Source organism: Falco rusticolus, chromosome 2 (genome assembly GCF_015220075.1).
Source record: "Falco rusticolus isolate bFalRus1 chromosome 2, bFalRus1.pri, whole genome shotgun sequence".
Taxonomy (NCBI): Eukaryota; Metazoa; Chordata; class Aves; order Falconiformes; family Falconidae; genus Falco; species Falco rusticolus.
In genome coordinates, this window is record NC_051188.1 from 100,325,717 (window position 1) to 100,352,055 (window position 26,339).

The window sequence follows — 26,339 nt, forward strand, 5'->3', positions numbered from 1 at the left end:
GGTCTGTATTCACCCACGTGTGCTGCTTCAGCTGTCCTGGTACAGTAATGGTAACACAATCCGCTTGTGTAAATACAGATAAAGCAATATAAAACACGTTTTATACTCAGCTATGCCCATGCAGAAAGAAAATACACCGTATTATTATCACCGTGTCTGCACTGTGATTCTATCAAGGTAACTATTTCAAGAAAGAAATGACACCCCCTCATCCTCTAAATAGCTACACTGGCACTAACTCCGAGTTAGTAAGGAGGCTTTGGAGGGAGCCTTTATCCCTAAGCATGTCTACAAAGCAAACTGGTGTCACACAGTGTTTTCAGTTATCCTTAGGGAAGTCAAACATTGGTTCCCCTCAGGGGTCGTGGAGATGTCAGGATCACCACCAAACCAGACCATGCATTTCTCTCTTGGCCACATGCAGGGGCACAGGCAGTCCTTGCTGCAGATTCGCCTGCACGGGGTAGGTACACAGAAGCTGAAAGCTAATGCCTGGATGGTGGGCAGAGCCATCCGTGGCTCTCCATCACTGCACAGAGAAGTGACACTGGAGAAGTGACTGGAGAGGCAGCTGGAGGAAGCTGGCCCAGAGACTATCAGGGTGCACCATGAGACATCTGCAACATTCACCTGCAGGCACCTGTCTGTGTTTCCAAGGGAAGGCTGCCCTGCAACAGCTTGAAGTGAGCTGTCAAAGAGCATTTTGAAATATTATATTCATTGAGTCTACCCACAGCTGATACATTTTAAGTATGTTGGGTTTTGATTTATGTAAGGAAAGAATGGTAAGTACTGTGCCCTGATATTTCCATCTGGCTTGCAGTTCAACTTGCTTTGCAAGCAGTCTTTAAAATAAACAAATCCAGCCATGATACAAATCTGCCCCTGCAATTAGATCATCAATCCAGCACTGGAGTGGCTTTTGAAATAGGTAGACTCTTCAAGAATATTGCTTTTTGTGTTGGTAGGTAAGACTTGCACAGCTCATATTACTCTTGTAATTTTAGTGCTTGGCAAAGAATCAGCCAGGGAAGAAAAATCGAGCCATGAGAAGACTCCTGTATCTGATGCATATTCCTTTAACACAAACTACCTTCTCTCTTTGCAGGCAAAAAGACTGAAGACCAACAGAGCAGAAGGTAACCTGGGTAAATCTCTTCCTGGTCAAGGGAAGTCCCATATGATGCAGTGGGCTAGTTCCGCATCACTTCTGCTAAGAAGCAAAAAATACTAACCTGGGCAGAGTTTTGAGATAATATAGTTTCATCATTTCTGGCAGTCAAGCCAGGGTTGGCCCAGGACACCAGGAACACCACCAGGTGACCAAGGATGGTCACCCTGGCTGTCACTCAGCTCTCTGCCCTATACCACCAAGGTCTTGAGACTCAGTTACGATCTTCTTACAACACCAGCAACTTACATACTAGAATGAAACTACAAAACCCCCTGAAGAACTTTGCATTATTTTGCTAAACAGAGCATTTAAAACATTCATTTTATTCATAAAAGCTGAAAGTCACCTTGACACTTCCACCCTAGGGGACTGCTATTTGTTCCTTTGGAAAGAAATTGAGGGAATTGTTTGTCCTGCACAGGTAAGACCACAGGTCCTTTTTTTCTCCACAGGTCCAGAAACCCATCGCCTTAATCACAGTTGCCAAGGATCCTCAAATTCTGTCTGTTTTCAAAGTACCTCAATGAGTTTTAAGGAGCTTTACCTCATAGGATTCTTTATTCATCTTGTATTTTTCTATCTGGTATAGCTGGTTCTTGTGGCAAATATTGTCCTGGCCTTCAGACTTCTGTAGAGAGACAAGCACAGAAAAGTGAAGTATGCAAGATAATTAGAGACCACCAATGTCCTACTTAATGGACTGTATCCACTCTTGGCATTCAGTGGAGGTGCATCAACATACAGAGATGGTGAATTTGGTCCATTATATTTTAAATATCATTGATGGCATCATCATTAAAACAAGCTTGCTAAAAGAACTGAGAAAAGAAAAAAACCAAGCTGTTTTCAGATCAGAAGGCCGTTGGCGATATTTTCTCTAAGAATCAAACACATGAAGAAGAAAAATCCATGCGACCCACCTTCCTGTGGGTGTGCCCATCTCAGCACTCCAGCAAGTACCATGCAAAACGTGGCCTGATGGCTCAGCACCTCAGGACATACAAGGAAGGATGACATGCAGCATCATTCTCCTACCCTAGAGAAAGCTACTGTGCAAACCCATCAGCAGTATTTCTGACCCCCAAGCCATACTCAGGAGCCAGGAAGGTCGGCAGGAGGTTAGGAGGCTTTATATTCATGATATTTCTCATGTAAAATAGAAACTTCCAGCTAAGTTTTCACTTAAAAGCTACATGAAATCTTGATAGCTCTTAAGCTTCCTCTTTATTTCCTGAATCAGATTACATTGTGTTACTGATATTTCAAGCGGCAGAACTATCTCAACATACGGACACAGTACACCACAAGTGGCAAGTAAGGTTCTGCATGGTAACAGTTTGCTTTCCATAGGGTAACTGCCTAGCCAGAGGGGATGTCCTATGGAAACAGGGACTTGTGAGACATAAAGCCTACCAGCTTCACAACCTGGGGAATTCTTATCTCAAATAATGTTACTAGTTTGCAAGGAGTATGTCCCCTTCATGGTTACTGCTACAAAATTAGGAAACAAAAAACCTCAAGTAAAGCTTGAGATCAAATGCCAGCAAGCAGGGAAACTTTTAGTCCTTTTTTTACCCTCCTCGCCCACTCGTCCAAAGAATCGGCATCAAGCAGTACCTACCCTAAGGCTGGCCAAATAGCGCTCCAGCTTTTTATTAAGTAGAAAGTAGATGGCAAGTGTATGACTTGCCCTGTTTGAGAGCACAGTGTTGATGACATCGCTGTTCTTGTAGCCAAGCTTCTCGGTCATATGGAGCAGCACGCTTTGGCTGAGGTCCTCAAGGTGAATCCTGCACAGAGAGAGAGGCAGAGCATGCCATTCATACCATCCTCCCAGCAACACAGCCTTGCCAACCACGGAGGATGTGGCAGAGCGTAAAGAAAAGGACTGAAAGGCTCAGTAACATGGGAGTGATTAGCTCTCTCCTCCCATAAGCAGGCATCAAAAGGGTAGATTATTCCAGAACCACAGGCACTGCAGGAAGCTGTGATAGCTGAACGAACAGCACTGTCTCCACCATGTCCTACCGTGATGCTAAATGAAACTGTGATACTCACTACGTTTGTTAGGCTACATCTGACCAGTGAAGACTGTCAAGATCGACCGGCTGGTTTTGAAGGTAAAACCCAACTCAGGTAGCGACATTTGGCTTTCTGAAATGACCCTTTCCTTGTAATTAAACACCCCTGCATTCAGCTTCACCCCTTACCTGCTGCACAATATTCATGCACTAAGCAGCTAGGGAATTTCATGCTGGAGAAAGGGGACGTACAGGGAGGGTTATTACAGCGGCTCTTAAAATGGTAAAGCTGCTGCTATACTCTTGTCAGTTAAAAGCACAAGCACAAGACATGTTTATGTATGAGCTCCTTTACAAAGTCTGTAATAGACTCAGCTAAGGCAAGAAATGGAGTACAGCAGCCTTGTGGAAACGGCAAAGCATCTTCTCAGTCTAAGCTAAAGCCAAAATTGCCTAAGAACTCTGCTCCTATTTAGACCTCTAAAAGTGCTGACCAGCTTCCCAGATGTACCTGTCAACTCCCATCCACCTCCAAAGAAATACTGGGTTTCATTTGGTTTCTGAAGGGTATTCCTTGCTCTTAATATCAAGCCTAATATCTGGCTATGGTAACTTAGGGGAGCTTAGGTTGTGGGTTTTTTTACAGCCTGCCTCCCCCTTCAAAAGGACCATTCTCCACCTTTCCCACCTCTGCCCTGCTGCCCCCCTGTCCTGTGCACCTGTGATGCCCAGAGAGCAGTCTGGGTCTGACACAGAGGATTTAGACAAGATGTAAACACAGTCTGGAAAATCTCAAATAACTCTTTTCCTTTATTTGGCATCCTTATTAACATTCATTCTGCAGCTAAGGAATGCTTGGGGTTGGGGATTTTTAAGTTCAAAAGCAAAACTTATCTTGGCCATTGCACGTTAAAGCATCTGGACAGCAAAAGAAATTCAAGCAATTTCTACTTGAAGTGCTCAGCAAAATAGGAATTTTTTGCTTGCGTTCAGGGAATTTCTTTAATAAAAGCAAGCTTATAAAAAGCCTGGGAGAATATTCTCCTGAAAATGCAGTTTCTGCCATTCTTCCACCTTATCTTCATCTCTCCTTTTTCCTACCATGTTCCTGTCTTGGGAATAACGGGTGGTGGAAGAGCACTGCAAGAACATAACACAGCTTCTTCCTTGTGTTGATTAAGAGAGGAAGTGATTCTTTACAAATACAGTAGTGGATTTTTCAGAACTATTTTGACCCATCTTACCTGCATCTGCACACTAACAAAAACTTGGAGAAACTCTGTTGAAGCTGATCCTGGTGGTACTTTCTGAGGCAAGCTCAAAAGGAGTCAGGCCATTCAGGCCATGTCTTTAAATATGTCAAACTTTACAGAGTATTTTCCTATAAGGCTCCAGTATGACAAAGTCTAGGTAGGTCAAGCTTGCGGAATCAACTAATTAAACTAAAGAAACAGTATCCAAAAAATGAAGTGAAAGAATGAATCTGTATGGCTTTTATCCTTTGCAGCTTCACATAAAATCTGGGTTCAGACAGAAGGAACATGTACTTTTATTTTCAGACCACATGATAACAAAAGGAGTGCAATGAGAAAGGAAGGGAGGGAGGGAGGGAGGGAAGGAGGAAGGGAGGAAGGCAGGCAGGCAGGCATGAAGGAAGGAAGGAAGGAACAAACAAACGAACGAATGAATGAAACTGAGTTTTTTCAATAGCAAAGCACAGCACTCCACATTGATGTTCCCTTAAAAAGTGCTTATAATAGTAAAGGATTATTATCATCACCACATACACACATACGCATGAGCAAACATATGCCCTCTCTATAGTTTGGCACAGCATTTTCCTCTCTTCTTCCATTTGATTCACTTGCCTTCAGGTGGGAATGATTAATGGGGACTCCATAAATAAAGAGTGTTCCACAGCTATTCTAATGGAGGCCGGCCTCTTCTGTGAGTCACCTACCTAACTGCACCGATGAGCAAACTCTAGAAGGGACACTTCCACCACAACCTGACTAAAGCCTGATAACTGCAAGCTAGGAAATAAAAAAGAGGCATGAAGCTGTACCTAAAAATGCAAAAGAATTGTGAAAGCACATTCAAGCCCTATTTCTGTCTCTTTTCCTCTTTTCTGCAGATAAGACACACACAGCAAGAGAATTAAATTACCCATACAGCTCTCAGTTACACTTACATTCACTTAACAGATGCCACATTTAGTAGATTGATTGGACTCATTATGACAGTGATTTCATTAGCTTAACGACTCATTCAGTTTACACTTGTTTTCCCTTTCTTTACCATACAAAGTTCATACGTACCATACTTCAGTACAGTCCAATGCACCATAGAAACACAGATTTCCTTTTGTTGGACAGCACACTACACAAATTAACCCAACTGCCCTTAAATTTGGCACAGTAATGTCAAGATAATGGGTCCGCCTGTTCTCATTCCTTGTGAAACAACTGTTTGTAGGGGCCATCTTTATATTCTGTTGGGGATTGCAGGCAGCTGGCCTCACATTTCCCTCCCCATTTCAGCGGATGGCTCTAGTGATGCCTGCAGGCATCCAAGCTGCTCAACATCTATCCAACCACATTTTGAGAGCATGAGACCTGTTATTCTCCACAGGTCAAAGAAGGGCATAGCAACAGCGATTCGCCACAAGGCAGTTACCAGAAAGTTAAGACGCCCCCTCCAGAAAGGAAACGCTTGCTGCTAAATTAGGGCATTTCTGTTCCCTGCCAGTGCAGAGGGAAAAGGGAGGTGACTCAGGTAGGAGGCCCGACTGTGCAGGCTGTGACCCATAAGCCAGCCAACACCAACATCAAAGGCAAAGGTCTCCAAACATTCCTAAACACTGTCCCGAGATTCAAGGCTCAAACTGGTTCCTTGTGCCCAGGTCCCATCATGATCAAGAAGTGGCAGTGCTCATCACCTGCTTCAGCAGAGGTGCCTCTCAGCCCCACAGGGGTATGACATGGTATGACCCATGGCTCTGAAACATACCCTGTTCACACGGCTAGTGGTAGAGCAGAGGGGAAAATGGGTGGGAGGCACTCTTACCACCAAAGCTCTGACCTGGGCTGAATGCTGAAGGCTGGCTGCGTGCATGGCTTGAGCATGCCTATGGGACTGAGTCCTTCAGGGCACCAACACAAAGAGATGGAGTGGTTGGTGAACACCAAATCATTTTTGGGTGGAGGAGAGTCGTTCAGATGTTCAGAAAAAATTAAGTTGTCATGCCCCTAGGCATTCACTACATCTGGTATCTGGCAACTAAGTAAACTGTAGGGAGGAAGTCAGGATCTTCACTTAGGGACTCTGCTCTTAGCAAGCTGGAGCAGAAATTCTGGCCTACTATCAGATTTTAAGCACCAAAATTGGGCTTTAAATTTCTGTCTTTGCCTCTGTGTTACTTAGGATCTTGGCCTGCAAGACAGTAACTCCTACAGCAATTCCCCTGCAGGTACTAGAATGTGTATGAGACACAGCTGGAGGGCTTTGATACAGGATGGAGGTTTTATCTGATCAAATATAGACATATATTTCTAAGTGAGTTGCCTGAGGCTCCACTTAGAGTCACTGGAGAGGAACTTGGATCTCCTGGGCACAAAATCATCCTATCACAGAATCAAAAAGTCAGATGTATCATTATGTAAAAAGTGCTCTTATTTCTCTCCATTGACTGTAATGAGAGCCCAGGCTGGCTGGCTCATGTGTTGATTCTATACTGCAGATGATTAAAGTCAAGAAAGATTATTTCTAACCAAAGTGGACCACAAGTATCGTTCGTTCTGCTTCTTTTTTTCCTACATGGATGTTTGACTGGCCATGAGGTTTGTTCTCTGCATTTAGTCATGCATTCAGCACTGCGCAGGTATTCAAGATCAACAACCACAAAGCAAGATCATTTAACTCTGACCTTTCTCACCACTGCTTTTACTGGTAAACAAGAAGATCAGAACTACCTGCCACACATACTCATTCCAAAGTCTGGAGCCAAATAATCATATCATCTCCACCCCAGACTACCCTGCAAATAATGCACAATATGCCAGCTTCTAATTTAAGGTATTTTTGACCATTCCAAGCAACATATATGCCACAGCCAATCCTAACAGCTTTTAGGATAGAGTCACAAAAGCAATCGCAGAAAATGCACTGGGATGCTGTCACATAAATGGAACCGAAACACCAGAGTTATTCACATTTTAAAACATATAATGTATATACACCCTGGCAGGCTTTCTCCACTCTTTAGCACAGTACCTGTTTGGATATGTGACATTAGGTGGTGCTCTTCCAGGGTAATTCTCATTAAGCCATCGATTTGCAAGTGCCTGCTGGATGTTTGGTCTCTTTGCAGGATCTGGCTCTAGTAGAGATCGTAGAAAGTTTACGGCCGCTGTGAAGAAATCAAGAAAAAAACCCCAACCAATAGATATGTCATCTGCTTTATGACTTCACACAGTAGTTGAGTTACTACAGGTGTGTAGCCTGACCAAGCGTATACTAAAAAGGAATGCTTTCCTTACAGTATCCTCTAATGTCCTTGAGGAAAAACTGATAAGGGATTAGGAAGTAAAATAAACAACGATTTATAGTCACAATGATTTATAGTCATAAAGGAGAGCACAAAAAGTGCCTTTTGTTTCAGAGCTTGTTTGAAGTTTCTGAGCAGATTAGCCAAAACTTAACTTTTGTATGAAGACAAGAGGCTGGAGTCAGATCAGAGGCAAATCACTCAAGCTGTGTTTTAAAGTAGAATATGGACTGGGTAGGAGTGGAGAGGAGGGTAGGGATGCAAAGCTGGGAGGGAAGACATGGAAAATTGGCCTCCCTTTGACATTATAAGGACAAATTCTCTCCTGGCTTCCATCCAACCTACAATCAGTTGCAGCAGGTTTTAGACAAATTAAAAGAGTACAGTAAAATTAATGAGCTTTGTTCTGTTTTCAGATACTGAACCTTCAACTTTCAGTGACATTCAACCATCCCTTGGGATTTTCTTGCAAAAAAACCCAAAAGTACTTTTCTGATATTTTCAAGTCATGTGTTTCTTATACGGTTAGGAGCAATGAAATCAAGTGATTTGCTTAAAGACTCACAAAAAGTGTCTATGTGAGCTGAAAATAAACTCTGTTTTACCTAGGTCTGGTCTTACTCTTTAAGTTATTGAGGTTAGCTTCAGTTTATCAGCTACATGACAGTGAAGAGTTAACTATGTCCTCTACAATTCCCTGCACGGAAAACAAAGAAACCTAATTCTGGGAAAACCAAGATCAGAATGATTTTGTAGAGGAGATAAAAGTCAAGTGAGATGATACCAAATGAGTCCCAGATTAAGTCAATGGCAAGCAAGCGTCAGAAATGATGGCTGTGGCACAGTTTTCTCCAGATCAGATGGACAGGACCCTGGGGGCTTTTTTCCACCTTCCTGCACAGCAGAGCTGCAGTTCCCCTCCTACGCTCGCTCTCCTGAGCGTGTTGCGTCTGCTTGTCTCCTTACTAGCACAGGTGCCCTGGGCTGTGGCAGCACAGGACCACTGTGGCATGACATGGTGTCTTCTGGGATGTGTCTTCTGGGTAAGCTGCAGTACAGCCTTGCCAATACAGCTACTTCAGCTCAGTACAGGCAAACAAAACCCCTTAAAGGTTTGTGTTACAAAGCAGATTAAACTGCATGTACTAACCCCTAAATACTAGAAAACTGAAATTATGAGGCAGTCTTCCCATTGGGCTTTATAGGCATTTGGTCTCACCGCCACAGCACGCTCACTCAGCACCACCTCTGAAGCAGAGCAGCTGCGACACATCTTCACCAGCAATCCAGTGAAACCCTCAGGCATCCCCGTTCCCACATGCAATTTTAGGAGAATAATACACCTGCTGGTGAGGCCACTATGTCCTCATCTGAAAAGGGCATAAATGCGAACACTGGCACAGTGCCACTGCCTTTCACCGGTTCTCCTCTATGAGCCTGCTGCCCTCCTCGGTGTCTGCCTGGCTGTCCTCCCGAGCACCCTGATCTCCCCACCAGTATGGACAGGACGGCTGGGCTGACACGCCAGGGCAGGGCAAGGCATGAGGAAGGGAGGGGTTCTACTCAAATAAGTCAGAGTTAGACTCAATAGGTGCCAACTCCTGACAGCTTGGGTAACCTCAGCATTCAACATCCTGCAAAAATCAAATATCAGCTGGAGAGGGCCCCAAGAAGCTCTCTGTTTTGACACAGGCCTACCATCAAGAAGCTTGTATGTGGATAAGAGAGTGTTACGATTATGTATTTACCAGTTCAGCTTGGCATTAGCTGGCTTTTTAATAAACTCTCTTCACAAATCGTTGATTTCTGTGAGATACTTTACTTAAATCTTTTCCAGCATTTTTGTTATTTTCCTACAACAGCAATACTGCAGAAGCAGCAGGAAAACCCTACATCCAAGTTCGTAAGCCTGCTGGAAGCTGATGCGCGGCTGCCCTCCATGTGTCCTGAGTGCCCCCCCCACCCCCAATGCCTCCTGGGCACCGAACCCCCTGTTACGGCCAACCACGAACCCGATCTCCTCTCTCCAGCACTTCATCCATCTCTTGTGCTACAAACCGTATGTATCCCACAGGTTCAGAGCAAAATAAATAACCCCTCCCCAAACCAACACCCTGCCCCTCCATCACCACCACCCTCAGCCATCCAAATCAGCTCAAGTCTCCTTAAAAATGTTACTTTTTTTTCCCTCCTTGGCAAAAGGCAGACTAACCAAATGAAGCTTGTGAAGCGCCACAAAGATCCACAGATCCAGACCGGGAGAAATGAATTCTGGAGAGAAGATCCCCCCTGGGAGCTCCCTGGCCAGACAGACCCAGGCGACATGGAAGAGATGAGTAACAGCACCTTGGCTGATCTGAACTGTCAGATGGCAGGAGGAGAACAGAAACCTTTCCCAGTTAGCCACACGGCTGTGGGACAGCAAAACTAGTCCGCCAGGGAGCAAACACGAAGCTGCCCAATCGATTTTTGGATCCACTGTGCCTGAAGCCATTTTTCCTGCTGCACCAAGTAGGCTGGCAGCACAGGGCACTGCAAACCCCGTCAGGGCCTCGTTACCTGAGGCCTCATTTACGACGAGCTCAAGGACAGCACTAATCTGATTAGCCGCTGACCAGCACTCGGTGGAATTCTGTTCCCATGGTGTAATTTGGAGGTAAACTTTGGTCTTTTGACAAATGAGAGACCAGCACCATGAGAAATGACATTTCTCTGTTAACTTCCTTGAGTGCATGGAGCTCAGCAGTGAGCAGAAGCAGAGTGCATGTCAGGTGGGGATTGCAAGACTTCTGCCGTCTTCATGTTCATTGCCACGAATCAAACCAATGTAGCATCTTGTTCACACTGTGAGGGTGTGCCTGGTTATAATTAGGTATACTGGTATTGCTTAGAAAACCAGCTGGAGAAAATGCAATGAGGTCATTTCACAAGCCATGAGCGAGCTGCACCTAATAAAATCCTTCCTCCAGACTACAGGCATGGATAGACGATGGCGCTTCTTGTCTCCACTTCATTTCTCTGTTCCAGAAGGAAGACCATGAGCATACAGAAGCCGTAAATTGAGGGGAAAAAGGAACGTGTGCAAGGTGAATACCAGCTTCCTGAGCAACTGAACACTGCTTACCTAAAGTCAATAATCAGACAGCTGTGTTGTTTAAGAAGCTTAATGAAAAACTTTCCTAAATGGGAAAATCAAACACTGACTCCAAAATTTCTCTGTTGCTACACATTTGCTTTGGGTGCTCACAGTCACCCAACATTTTAACTAACACAAATAAAATATACTCTTGCTTAGTGATAAGACCGGCTACTTTTATGATGGTACTGCGTGCTCAGTAACTGTGAAATTAAATATTGAAAGACAATGTCCTGAACAAGCAAAACAGACTCCTGCAAAAAAAGCTCTAGTCTGTATGTGAATGCACAGGAAAAGAAAACCCGATTAAAGAAAAAGATCTATAAACCTAAGAGGTTAACAAACACAACAATTCGCAGAGCAGAGGAGCAGAGTTTTTACCAACTGACCCAAAGCCTAACCCTTGCAAGAACAAATGTCACCTTAAATCACAGTTTGCCATCTCAGTGAACACACAATGCCAATGACTTAGATCAAGAACTGATGCGTACCTTTCTTCACAATCCATAAAGGTTAACACGTTCAAATCTATTCCATTAATTTGCGACCATCTCTGAAACTTCAAGCTGCTATAGTTCTCACAGGATAAAGAAAATACTGTTTTCACTGGAGACCATAGCATCAGTGAGCTAGAAATGCTACAGAGACACAGTTGTGAGAAAATTTGATCTCCATTATGAAATGATAGGATGAATGAAACCTGTCAAAAGTAATGTTATCTTTTTTTGCTACCCAAGGTCTGGTTTTCTACAGGCCTTTTGTGGGTGATTCAGCCCTTAACAACTGGGTTGTCCCAATGAAGTCAGTGAAATCTCCCACTTAAAGAAGACTGAAAGAAAACAATGATCAGGGAAACAGTTCATTGGTTCAAAGACACTACACGGCCACCATATCACTGCTTTTTATTGCTAACAGCCTCATTCCGGGAGGTAAGTTTGGTAAATTTTTTGCCAAACTTGGAAAATATTTACTATCACATGCAAGTCCCCAAATTCAAGAGCAACTTTGCAATCAATGCAGGATTTGGCATCTAAATCAGTACAGCATGAAGCAGTCACTATAATCTTTCTTTTAATTTACTCAGTGGGGCTTTAGAGCATGTGCTAGAACATTAAAATAGTCATTTTGTGCAACTGAATCCTAATGGAAAGTCTCCAGAATGGAAATACCAAACACTCTAATTGCGCCAAATAGCAACAAGACTTGCAGCATCCCAGCTCACTTGTAAACCTACCACTTTACAACATGCCAGCAATATGAACTGCTGGCAGGAAAAGTGTACTTCATACAGATGCTGACTGAACAAGGAACAACATGCTCCACTCGACCCATGGATAACCTGCGTGAGAAAACCCTTCACTACCTACTTCTTCCATATGCAGGTAAATCTGTACTTGGAAGAATTCAACTTGTGACACAACTTTCAAGGGGTTTTTCTTACAAGTTGTAACAATGGTTGCTATCCTTAGTGTACTGAGTGAAAAATGTATGCTCTCTTATCCTTTTTTTATTTGCCATCTTTTAATTTTATTGAACGTCCCTTGTAAACAGGCTGCCAGATAAGAAGAACAGAAGCTCTCTATGAACAACAAATTTAGCATACAAAAATAACCAACTACAAAACAGAGTTTGTTCCAAATGCTGACAACGGTCTTGCTATAAGCTGAAAAATGATTCTGTTGCCTAGTGACATCGCTCTGATGTAGGAATTAATATTTCTAATACTAAGACATCAACAATTTTGCATTTTGTGAACACACAAAGGTTGTCACAGGTCACTGTCCCCAAATAATTTTTTGCATGCATGTCATTATTCTGTAATAAACCTGAGGTCATTCAAGGTAGCTTATCACTCAGCCCTAGTCATGACAATGCCCAGGAATCTGTTATTTCAAAGTGATGCATCCTTGCATCCATCCTGTATGGTAAAATCATCTGAATGAGCAAAACTGACCAACTACTCTACAAAAGCAATTTCACAGAATTTCACAGGTTTGTTCTTCTCTCACATTCAGCACAACTTGGCACTTCTCCAGCTTACATACAGAAGTCAAAGCAAAAGTATTTATACTACAGCAACTCCCGCAGATCTGTTGGAGGCTAAAATGAAAAAAGGAGTATTTATTAGTGTGCCATGTCAGCAGCATGACTCACAATCCCACAACAGTTCTGACCAACTGGATCCGAACAGGTCCTAGCACACCCCCTGGATTACCTGCAGAGAGCTGGGTGGGAAAAGGGTTCATTTCTTTGTCCACCATTTTCTGGTACAAAGCTCTCAAGCTGAATGGCTCCACAGTAAAAGGTAATGTTCCAGTCAACATTGCATACATGTTCACCCCACTAAAAGAAAATGTAGAGAAAATGATCAAGAACAAGGGAAAACATAAGCTTAGGATTTAGTGACTGTACTTCATCTTAAGTGTCTGACAGCTTTTAAAAAAGATTAAAAAAAAGCGCTCTCTTCTGTTGCACACAACAATTTGGGCAAGAATTCCCAGAGGTTTGCTCATGGAGGGCCACACAATGTGCAGGGCATAAGCTGGGAGCCACAGAACTGAGTCCAGGTCTTGGGCAACTCCTCGGCTAAATGCCACACCACAATTAAGTCTCTCAGGCTGCACAAAAACACTGCTTTTGGAGGCCTTGTCCTGGTGCTGCCTTTGGTGTGGAATGACTGCCCACAGCAACAGGGACATTGCAGGTCCTGGTGGAGCACCCAAAGGTGAGCTCCACGCCCTCTGGTGCAGCCCAAAGATCAGGTGTGAACAATGACATTTTTCAGAGCAGTAAGCTTACTGCTTGTTTATACCCAGAAAAGTCCGTGATGAAAAGTGGGTTGGAACTCTTGTTCTTTTTCCTCTTAAAAGGGCTTTAAATCCAATTTGAATGGAACACCTCCCTTTTGGGAATCTGTTTCCCTAGTCTGCTGAACACACATATGTGAACAGAGAGAAACTAACACGAGGCACTATCATGAACAGTGATCACAGACACCTTTTTTTCAGCTATGAGGAAAAGTAGGAGTTAACCATATTTTCTGGGGTTTTTCAATTTAAAAAAAAGAGCAGGATTTTATTACTGGAGAAATTCAAATGGTTTACAAGAATGACTGTGCTCTGTTTGCCTGCATTCCTCAGGGCTAGTACTCATCACCCTTGATGTGGATGGATGGCTCGCTGCTGGAGTGAGAAATTCAGTAGCCATACAATGATAGCTGTGGGTCTCCTCCAAGGACAGACTGTAAATTAGGCTTCAGCAGGGGACGAAGTTCTAAAGAGCCTTGAAGTGCAACAGGGGACCCACCAGGTCAAACTGAGAGATGAATTTGACACAGGTCCTCATCTAATATCTAAACACTGGCCAATTTTCCTTAGCAATAGTAGTGCTTATACAGTTCTTCACGTTTTCCAGGCATTCCAAATACTTCAACTTGGGAATAACCGTAATTCTGTTACTTTACTGAAATTTACACAAATGGTATTATCCCCACCTGGTCAGGGAAAACTTATTGATACTAAAGCAAAAGCTAAAACTCAACTGATTTCAGCCAATTCCTCTCCTGGTTATCAATGGATAACCAATACCATGTCCAGGGCCAACTGGCAGGTAGTGGGAATTGCACAGTCTACAGCAGTACTGAGGACAAATTCACCAACTCCAAAATATTTTTGTAGCTTCTTCTACCTCTGGCAACAGGGACTTCTGTCTGTTCTTTTGTCTGAACACTAGTAAGCTCACAAAGGCTCACAAGTTTTTGGCCATTTTTATTTCCCCTTTAATGACGGTCCTTTCAAAGTGATGACTTGACTTGGTATCACATTTCCACTTGACTGTGGGTAGTGCACGAAGCCCACGTGAATGCTTGAGAATCCTTCGGGGAAAACAAGAAAAGTTGTTGGCCCTCTTGTGCCAGAGCCATGCCTTCTACTATGTCTGAACATCACTGACCAACAGCTGTGCTTTACTGCAGTCTCTCTGTGCTGTATGTTCTAGTAATCTATATACAGGTACATAAAAGATCTCTTTCAGAAGAAAATATCTGTGTAATTTAGTTCAGAGAGTCATGCTAATTAAACAGCTTTTCTTGCTCAGAGTAGCCAAACACACGAATAACGTTTCTCATTTGAGCAATGGGTAGTGGTAACAGTAGTAACAATTATAAACTAGCGAAGTAACTCACATGGACCAAACGTCTATTTTGGGCCCGTATTTTTTCCTTGCCAGAAGTTCAGGGGCTGCATATGCTGGGCTCCCACACTGGGTGCTGAATGGATCAGAATAACCCAAGATGCCTGCACAGTTGCTCAATCCAAAGTCTGTGAAAGGCACAGGGAGAGAGTTATGAAAGAGACATACAGTAAAACGACACTAGAACACAAGGAAAGAAAGTACATTTTTTTCCAAAAGTTAAGCAATGAACTGCCTAAGAAAAAAAATCACCCACATGCAAAAACATTATATAATATAATTTGTTTCTCTGAGGTGCTAAATAACCAGAGATTTCCAGAAACAATAAAAAAAATCTTAGAACATGCACAATTCTCAATTTCATACACAAAGCAACTACATTTCATGGATGGTAACGACCACTGTTGAGCTTGTCCCAAGCACTACGTGATGCCATTGCATGGGGCAGAAGGCCACCTCAGGCTGTCATGGATTCCATACTGCTGCAGTATGTTATGCAGAGGCTAAGTTTAAGTGAGACTTCTTCAACATTTTCCTCTAAATCGTGTAAATGAACCATCAGCTATAAGGCAGAGGTTATTGTTTTCTGGGACTACTGTGGCGAAGCACAAATGCACAGGGTTGCAGACTCAGCGTTTCAGCTCTAAAATAACACAGGGAGATCCTGGAGCAAGAAGAGGAATGTGTTGCTTTGGCTCCCCCCTCCCCAACTTCTGCCCTGAATTACTGTATTTCTGGCCCCTGGGTGTATCTGACACTTTTTCTGGCATTAATAACAAGGGACTGGCAAAGGCTGGCACCATGAGCTGACTGGAGACAAGAGGGAGCCTCTCTGCACTGGAGGAGGCTGCAGTTTCCCAAGTGCTCTCAGCCAACCCAGGACCAGGCTGGCGCCAAGAAGGGTGTTCCCAAAATCTCCCATCTGCTCTGGTGCTGGTATGGCTGCAGGCCGAGCTGGGTTTAGGGAAGGATCTTAAAAATTAAACCACTAAGCAAGGAAAGAAAGGCAGACAGAGTCACACCAGCAGCAGAAGCAGCAGAAGCAGCTGGGGGCAATGTGCAGCCAGGAGAGTGCAAGCCCACCCGGTTTAGTGGTAGCCCACCCCTGGAAAGGGAGAAAGCAATTATGAAACCACGGCTGACATAGATGGTGAGGAGAGGTTGTAAAGTGTCCTGAAAGTTAAGTCAAACAACTTGATGTGATAAGGAGAAGAAGCAAGACGAGCTTGCAAGAGGAGGATGACATGGGCAAAGCTGACGGGCCAGGACAACAGCCTTTGCTGGGGAACATATCCAGGAGTAGCGGAGCAGGGGAGGTCACAAAGAGGTTCACATTTATTAATAGCTTGTTACTGATGACAGCTGCAACAACTAAAATACTGCTATTAAGAACACTTACATCTGGTTTGTTTCTTTCCTTTTTTTGATCTAGTCTTAAAAATTCCCAGAATGCATGCGCCTTTAAAATGAAAACCGTCTTAAACATACACGAGGCAGGAGAGGCAGACTCTTCCTATAGGCTTATGTCTTGCATCTACGTGTCTCGCAAAACAGCAGCTTTCTGGGTGTGCTACCCACCTGCTCAGCTGAGCTAAAAGCATCACATCTCGCAGGCCCATGCAACACTCTCTCCCCACAGTCATTAATGTGGGCCTCTCTCCTGTCCCTCCTCCCTACTTATTTGCTTAAGATTTGAAGTACCAGCCTTTAGCTTTCGCACCACGTTAAATTTGGCTGAAATCAGACAGGAGTTCCTCGAGGGATCAGAAGAGCCCTGACAGGGCAGTCACATAAGCTTTCTTCCCTCACAAAACCAGGCAAAAGAAATAATAATGATGCTTACAAAAAAATGTAATTATAAAGATGACTACGTGAGCTGGAGTGCCCAAAGTCATCTTTGAGAGCAAGACAAGCATAAAAGAGACAAGAATCACCATATTAAACATCTAAAGAGGCTCAAAGGGGTTTTGCTGAAGAACATTGTAAAAACTGAAGGGTGGATCAAGACAATTTCCTTGTCTCTGATGGAAAACAATTGTCTCTGGACACTGCTTAATCATCTCTGCTAGATGCGTATTACTCCTGAGGCTTACACAAATACTTCCGAGGATCCACTTACTTAATCAACATATTTATTAGCTATGGCCTGAGACAAGTTATATCAACTGTAAAATATTTTTTTTAATTCCTAGAAATAACATCTCAACGCAGTATTATTCATGGTCTTTACCCTACCGTGTCATACCACCTCAAAATTACTTTGACTGTAATACAACATTTTACAATCAAAGTATTACAATCAAAGGGCTATATTCTGAGATGGTGTAAATCTGCATCCCTCTATCATTATCAATGGAAGGATGCTCTAGTGGTGCTTTTCATTATCTTACTTGCTTAAACTATACACATCTTACTCATCTTTTTCAGCTCATTCTTTTAGTCTAGGCTGGTATTTTTTTTTTTTTTTTTTTTTTCCCCCTAGTGCCTCTTGAAATGCAGAATGCGCACAAATGCATGCATACTGGGGACAGGGGGTTTATTGCAAAAGAAATGGAAATATTGTTATTAACATTGTGGCAGCACATCATGACCGCAGCGTGATTTTTATTAAGGATGCACTGCTGATCTTGGTAAGAACATTATTACCACCGGCATTGATAATTTCACTGCCATTCCTGCCTCTGCCTTGGGCTTCCTTTCAATAAGCCGAGCTAATTACAGAATTCAGATCAAAGGCCACACTTGGTTTTCCAAAGTAAATATTATGACATGGCAACTCCACCACCCCCACTGTTCGTACTATCGAAGTATCGCATTACACTACTACTCTTTAACGCCTCCAGGAAATCAACATCAAGCTATGGATAAATGGCTATCTCAAGCTGTGACAGTTAAAATTGGGAAAGAGTTATTAAATAACAGAAGCCTGAGCACCAAGCTCGTGGACAAGTCTGACCAGCAGAGCTCCACAGATCTCAGCAGAGCTATGTATTGGCAGGGTGTTTGTGGTGCCACAGGTACTCGAGCAGGATGCCAAGGACTTCTCATGGCCTGCGAGTGGCTTTTCATGGCATCTTTATCAGACACCTGGCACCACAGGCTGGCAGATGAAGTGAGTTATTTCCAGCATTTCCAGTCCTGATGTTCTTAGATTTGAGACTTAACAGACAGCTAAGAATAAGTCCACTTAGCACAGCAAAGGGAATTTTTCTAATAATACTATCTAAGAACATATTATAAACCATCTCGTCACGCAGCTAAAACGAGTAACAAAAGCAAGGTGCCATTAAGAAGCTGGGTGAAGAAAGGGACTCAAGGGATTCATCTCTCACTGAAATGCATGAACAAGCAGAGACTTTCAATGTCACTTCCTGCTACATTTTTAATCTTCATTTCACCTTTTCTTTTTCCTTTATGGTGGGTTTTCTTCATTTCACAGTTTTATAAAAGCAACATTTTCATTAGGTACTAGTGTGTTTGCTGCTGTACAAGACACTGAGACCAAGCTCCCACCCCACAGCTGTTAATGTGAGTGGGTTTTGTAGCTTAAGTCTCTTCTCCCAAGCATGAAAAGCAGCACGTAATTCCTCAAAACATGTTCTTCCCTCCTGAAGAACCTTCCTGGGCAGAACTATGTGATGACACAACTGATTCATTACATTTCTAGAAAGACAGACTACATAAAATATTGTACTAAGCACTGACTGAGCTGAGTGAGGGAACAGGCAGGGAGGAGGAAGAGGAAATTATTTGGTCTATAAATTGTATGGTCCATTTTGCCAGCCACAGATGGGTGCTGGAAAATTTTCCCTGTCCTGGGAAACCCTGGTGGCAATGGAAAACTGCATAGCAGTGCAAGCACTACTTCTGCTACCACCTGGAAAATGGTGAGGAGAGGTTGCACAGGGACACGAGGATGGTTTCTGCAGCCCCCACTCCAGCTTTCCCTGCAAGTGCAGCAGAGAGAGCACGCAGAACAGAGGCACTGCTTCCTCAAGGTGAACAACCAGAGATCACCAACATCGCTAGTGAGATACAGCATGAGCTGACTGTGATATTAAATCTGGTTTTACTTACAGCGAAATTATTACTAATAAAACAACCTTTATTTTTCTGTAACATACCCAGTTGGACGTGGAATTTAATTGCTTTGTTTTAAAATACATACTGTGCACAATCTGCTTTGCTTAAAACATCGGGCTGCAGACCTGAGGACAATTTATTTCAATGCTAGCGAGGCTATGGAAAATCAAACTGTCTCTTTTCTCTATTCTTCCCACACCACCCACTGCGAGGAGACCTTTCTGTGCAACCGAAGCCAATGAAACTGCTGGAACAGTTCTGAAGTAATTTTTTTGGCATGTGAGTTTTACTTGTACATGTATCATCTGATTAGGTCTGGGTTTGGATGTCAAGTTCACATACTGTTGTGTAATCAAACACCCAGTAACAGGAAAGTTATAAAAATTCTTTAAATCTATCAGATGTTCATATAGCACTGTTGTAAACCATCTGGTCTCACTTATCTGCTAAATCAAGATAATGGGTGGTATCCATCATTACTGATGAATGATTCATGGTAACATATCAGTATCCTCTTGACCCGCAGCTGAGGTAGTGCAGAGTTCTCCTTTGCTATTATTTGCTCAGAGTCAGTTGATTTACTACGGAGTAATGACTAAAAGTCAGGGTAGTATTTCCAAAGACTGAATTCCCTATGTAAATTTTGAGTATTTCAGATCTCATTGCCATCCTCTTCTTGTTTGTTTGGAAGTGCGTGTGCTTTATACGTTACAGTGAGTGTCCAGTTGACCTGAATGTTAAGTGCTTTTCATCACTTTTCAGATCATGAAACCTTCCGAAGAAAGAAAGTAGTTGAGTTTTTAAGCCTGGAACTACAGACACTGCTGTTGGCAAAAGTGTAGGCATGGAGATAAATATAAACAGATGTTTGGGGTTTATTTTATGAAGCGAATATTTTCTTTTCAGTGCCCACATTAACATTAATGGGAGTTACGCAGAGGCAGTGAGAGACTATACCCACCGATGATTAATCTAAAATGTCTGCACAGCTTGAATGAAGCGAGCACTGCCTACAGCTGATACCCAAATACAATCAAGACTCTATCACTGATCTTTTTTATTTTTTAACAGCCCTCTAAACCAATTTTGTATTAGGTGCTGGAAGCAAATTTAATGAATATAAATATAGTACCAAATTTTGCCAGCTGCTAAAAATGTGTGCAACTCCCACTGACTTCAGCGGAAGCATATGCATATGGGGGCAGAATCCAACCCTTAGTAAATATGAAATTATCAAGATAATAAAATAAATTACTTCTGTAGTGTCAATTCTTTAATTCTTTAGAAAGTTCCTGATTTGAATATGAAAGCTGTTGGTTAAAAGATGTAGGATTATTCCCATACCCAGTTAAAGATGAATTACTTGGAACAATTTTTCACAAGATGCTGTCAGGAACAGCTTGATTGCTATCTATACTCTCTCAGCTCCTCTCTGCAGCAACATTAGCAGTTGTCACAGGGAGGATTATGAAGTCTCAAAAACTCTCTTTCCAAAACTACCAATTTTAATTACTGGAATTGCCAAACTGGTTTCATACCAATAAGCTTGATATTGTTGTCTTCATCTAGCAACAGATTTTCTATCTTCAAGTCTCTGAAAGAAATAAAATATTTTGAGTGAGCCTCCAAAATAACGAAGCAGTTTCCCATCACTCTCACCAGTGTATTTACAAGATTCATATATAATAACACGTATCATGAAAACAGCACACGGTTCCACATTCAAAGCAGAAAGCCCCGTGCATTATCTCCTCTCCAAAATTACCAGTGATTTCACACAGTTTCCCACCTATTCTTCAGGCACAAAATTACTTTATAAACGTTTGTCAGTACATCCTGTAATTAATCAGGTTCTTCAGAATTCTCATGTACTTAAAAGTCTGCAGAAATCTTAAGACACAGGAAACATTTCTAATATATGTTTTTGGAATTGGAAGTCACTTTCTCATTACTCTTCTGCAGGGATCTATCTGAGGAGTCAAACGTCTATCCGCTGCTACCATCTGCAAGGGAGACCAGAATCAACCTTCCTTGGGGATGAAGCATCCAAGCTCCTTATAGGGGTGGTCAGCATTGGTACTCTCATTTGATAGAGGTGAAAACTGAGGCTAAGGGACTGAAATGACTTGCCCAATGCCATCCAGAAGGCCAGTAACAAAGCTGAGAGAAGAAACCACACAGATTTTCCAAGTGCCACATATAGTGCTTTCTCCACCATGCCTGACCTCACAGAGCCACAGTACATATCAGGGCCTGGACCAGTTTTGGGAAGGAGAGGATAAAATGAAAGCAGTCTCCTTCTACAAGACAACCAACGCTTTACATGTACCCCTTCATCACTTAAGAACATGGTTGTGCTTTCCTAAGCCATGTTCTACCTGAGAAAAATATTCCTGAGATCTCACACAGACACACACAAACACCCCAAAACACCGAACTGTACAGACTAAGCATTAAGTATAATATGAAAAAAATCCTTTGGGTTGCTACACAACTTGTTCATGACTTCGAGCAGTTGGCTGTGTCTTTATCACAAGATTTTTTCCTCCATCCAGACATTAAATATTTCTAACGATCACCATGCCGGGATATCAATAGCTCAGATGGGCAGTGATGCTTCTCCCAGCACGCTTCAGAAAAATCTCGATAATAAAGCCATCAGCTATAATTATGGGAAGTCAGTGACATCCATGGTATTTTGCCTTTGTAAGGCAAAGGGAGTAATGAAGGATGCCTCTATTACAGATGAAGATATAAGGCTTAATAAAATAAGACAAGTAAACCAACCAAATCACACCAAGTACTTCCACAAGAAAGGATCTGGGAAAGAAAGAAAAACAGCTGTCATCAACTCCAAGCCTTTTTAAAAACGTTCCTCTCCATTTCACTTTACATCCATGCTGTGTTTCAAATAAACCTGAGGCAGGAAAGCACTTGCAGGTAGGATGCCACTCACTTCACCAATACAACTACAAGTACCTTCTCCAGATGCTTCTACACCCTAGTAAGCATTTCTTGCAGATTTTCCTTGCTGACACATGTGGAAAGAAACAGGGGAAATACTACAGGAATCTACCAAAGGAGAGTATTTTGCAAATTTCAGGTATTCAGGGGCGATATCCAGGCTTTCCTAGAATGTCCAGCTGAACGCGTCTTCAGGAGAGGAGTGTCTTCTGCAGCAGTCGTCTTCTTGGAGAAGGAATGTAACTCAGGCAATAAAGCACCAGCCTGAGAGACAGGAGGAGGGGATTATGCTCCCTCCCTGGCAATAACCCAGTGCGTTACCTTGAGGAAACCAGCCACGTTAAAAGTAACAGCTAATTTCAAATAACAGAACAACGATGTTACCACATTTGGCCAGGTTTTGAACCAAGACCCAGCCTACAAAGAGCCCACTCTCCAGCCCTGCTCCTGCTCCAAGGGCGAGCGCTGGCTCCAGGCTGTGCACCCCAAGAGCCCAGCTGTCACCCACAGCATCCCTCTCCTCACCCACAGCATCCCTCTCCTCATCCAAAGGAGATTCCACGTGCTGCAACTGCGCTGCAGACCCACTGCCCTGCAACCTCCAAAATGAGCCTCCCTCGGAGGGCAGCGGCTGCTGCTGCAAAATGGCTTCATACAAGGAGGATGTGCCCTGCCAGGTGGATCCGGATCAACCCGCTTCTGCTTCCCCCTACTGCCAAAGAAGGTCTTATTTCTTCACATCTCACGTCTTTATTGCTTGCAGGTGGAGGTTTTCACAGACAGTGTGATTAGCCTCTAGAAAGATATCGGGGCTGGGAATTTAACTGGAGAGACTGCCAAAAAAAAAAAAATATGGGAAAGAGGAAGGGATAAAAAAAAAAAAAAAAGCCAAAACTAAACTGAAATTAACAGAAGAATGTGGAGCTTTGGGTCATACATTGCAACATCTCAAAGCAAGAAGAAAAAACATTTGGAATCTCTGAGTATATTAAACATTAGCTAAGAAGAGGTAAGACTTTAAAGATAAGGGAATGGAAAGATGAAAGCTGTAAGATGAGGAGAAAAGGCATGCAGGCAATTAGAATAATAAATGAGTGACAGGAGGATTAAACATAAACACAAGAAAAGATATTTAAAAGGATTCAGGGTTAAAAACATAAAACTAAAGGTAAATATTTCAGGGCATTTTAAAGCTATTATAGGAAAAAAAATTAAGAAATAAATATAGCCTGAGTATAGAGTGCAATCAGACCTGGTTAATTAAAGATATTTACCCATATGTCTATTCTCAGCACATTTGCTGGGAAGTAGTAACTGATATAATAGTCCATATGCACATTTTTGTCAACCCATGTCAATGAAAGCATTTTTTGTGTGTGTGACACCAGGAGCTAGGACAATCGTTTTTTACTCCTTGATGCAACCTAACGAGAAGTTTTCACACAAACCAGCCTTAGAGGCGTGAAGCAAAAGCCGTGCAAAACCAAACCAAAAATCCTCAGACTAAGCCATAGTTGGAGAACCGCTACTACACAGATGTGGACCTGAGGGCAGGACCCCTGGGCAGCCCGACCCCCTGCAGCAAGCTGGCAGTGGGACATACAGATGGCAGCTATCAACAGCCAGAACAGCAGAAGGGCAAACAGAGCCTGCATGTCAGGACAAGATCCGTGGCCATCAGGACAGAAGGGTTATTCAGTGAATACCTTAAGCGACTTTAACAATGCACCAGGTTACCCACCATTTCTTTCTGACAAAAAGTGCAGTGGTACGATCCAACTACACGTATGCCTTGAGTTCACCCTACAGACAAGATTGATTTTCCCCAAACTTCCTAAATGCTTTATGATGTCAGTTCTGTCCAATTCAAACTTTAGTTACATTTAAGAAAAAGAGAGGCTTATCTGAATTGCTGCATTGTTTGAACATTTACATTAATTCATTGCAATGGAGAGAGTAGTACCAAAAGTGTTAGGGAACCCTGAATTTCATGCACTATATTATCAATGGCTTAACAAATGAAAGTAAACATAATTCCTTATTTATTTTAGTCAGTGGAGTTTTTTGCATGTTTTTAATAGCTGTATACTGCAAGGCAGAATGTGAGTTACCAGCTATGACACGCAGAGCAATTGAAGTCCTTGTTGAAGTCAATGAGAAGACCCAGAGCACTGAACATCAGATACACATGCTGGTCCCTGCGGACTCAAAGAGCCTCATAGTTTCGCACGTGGCTTGCATTTTGTGGTGGGCTGGACACAGCTGCTTTGCAACTGGAAGGGCTGGGCAAGCCCTCTGTTATGGCAGCAGCACACGTCACGTTGTGTGGGGTTGAGTTGGGGAAAAGAAATGCAGTTGCTGGAGACCATAAGTTTTCCTCCTTGAAGTAAATCTGACCTTGTTTCTTACTGTCACAGCTCCTCATAAAATAGGGCTAAAGGATTTTTTCCCCCCCCCTTACACAAGTTTTTGGCATTCATTGCTGAAAAGCTTCAAAATATCCTCTGATTAAATACTAAAGGAACAAAAGATTCTGCCTTCTCCTGAGGGGTTAGTTCCATGATGCTGAGAGTGTCTAACTATTATAGTACAAGTTAGTCAAATCTGTGAATAATGAAGACACTCAAGAAACACCAAACTGCATTACCACAATGTGGGGAGTCAGCATATATTTATGCCTAGTCAGCTCGTGAAGCTAGCAACACACACTCAGCATTCCCTGTATTCGAAAATACACCTCCATGGGATGCATTTGTCTAGGAGTTTGCTTTCCTGTTGATGGGGCTGATTTGTTTCTGGCTTTGCTTAAGAGCTTCACAGACCACTTTGGAAACCCCAGCTCCAGCCACTGCCTCCCCTGAGCAACACAAGCCTGCTCCACCGCACGAGCTACCGCCGGCTTCAGCTGTCAGCTCAGTGTGCTTTTGAACGACGCTTATTCAGTGCCATTGCAGGCATCAGACGGCAAAATTTAAGTTTTTGCATTTCACACTTTATTGCTTGTCTGGAGGAGGAGGGATGAGAAGGAAGGTTTTACCAGCAAGCAGCTGCAAAGCAGCAGTTGTTGGCTGCTGTTTCCTGCACCTTATTTTTAATCAGAACAGCACCACAAAAAAATCACTCCTTAACTACCAACTCGCAAGCCCACTTTCTACCCCATGCAAGAGCCGGAGGTGAGTTGGCAAGGTTGGAGAGATTTGGGTTCACCATCACGTCCATATACATTTCAAAGGCTTTATTATGAAAATATTATTTATTGAGTCTGATTCTTCTATCAGTCACAACGTCACCAAGTACAACGCAGTTGCCTCTGTAAAAGAGGAATTCAGTCTATTGTCTTCACTAAAACAATGTTTAGTTTGTTTACAGCAGAGTACTCCAAAAGAGAATGCCCAAAGATAATTTTGAAATCTGACAGCAAATAGAGAGACAAACCAGCTCTGCACTTCAAAAGGAGACTTTGTTCTGTAGTGCAGGATCCATCATAAATATTGCATCAGCAGCCAGACTACTGGCACTTAAAATTAATCGGATGGAAGTTATCAAAGCCAACATATCAAAGCAGCAGGTACCAAAGCAGGAACCCCGTAGCACCCTCAGCAAGTGGATTGCATGGCACTACCTTACTCAGCTAGGGAAAGAGATCATGGAAAAATATACAAACTCCGCTCAAAACCTCAGGGCTTTTTTGTGTCTTTCGAACTCCTGATCTGGTTTTAATTACAAAATGGCAGTGGAAGGTATGAATACACTGCCACGAAGACAGAAAAAGGGGAAATATAGAAAGCTATCTTTGCTACCAATACATTATTAAATTCTTTTCTTTGACATCCTGACAGTAATTGCAATTACTTTAAAGGGGTTGTTGAGGATTTCCTTTGGGATACAGTGGCAAGCACCAAGGCTTTTGCTTCATTTTCTCTGTTGTCCTTACACTCCCAAGGGGCTTATTGTTCATCCTGCTTTTTGACAGCACGAAGGCCTATGTAAACACCCTCTGAAAAGAGAAAGCTTCACCAGACACTGCCATTTGGGTTTGTTTTCCTCTGTCAGAGGGAAAGATAAATATTCCTACCTGATTCACAGCTAAGCTTGTTGAAAGTATATTTTTAGCAACCAACCAGCTCTTCTAATAGAAGGAATGAAACACAAACAGTTACATAAAATTATATATAGAACAGTGGCTTTTTTTTTTTTTTTAGTGAGCAGCCAAGGAGTTCTGAA

General features: G+C 42.7%; 1 protein-coding gene across 2 annotated transcripts in view; it reads right to left on the reverse strand.

Moving 5' to 3' along the window:
- Nucleotides 1-26,339, reverse strand: part of HUNK (hormonally up-regulated Neu-associated kinase) — a 59,052-nt gene that overhangs the window by 9,222 nt on the left and 23,491 nt on the right. For both annotated transcript variants that reach the window (XM_037377627.1, XM_037377628.1), the window contains exons 3-8: nt 20,690-20,745; nt 15,061-15,196; nt 13,093-13,220; nt 7,468-7,603; nt 2,796-2,964; nt 1,719-1,802 (exon numbers count right to left, since the gene is read on the reverse strand). In XM_037377627.1, coding sequence (XP_037233524.1) covers nt 1,719-1,802; nt 2,796-2,964; nt 7,468-7,603; nt 13,093-13,220; nt 15,061-15,196; nt 20,690-20,745 — 709 coding nt within the window. The remainder of the gene's footprint in view (nt 1-1,718; nt 1,803-2,795; nt 2,965-7,467; nt 7,604-13,092; nt 13,221-15,060; nt 15,197-20,689; nt 20,746-26,339) is intronic.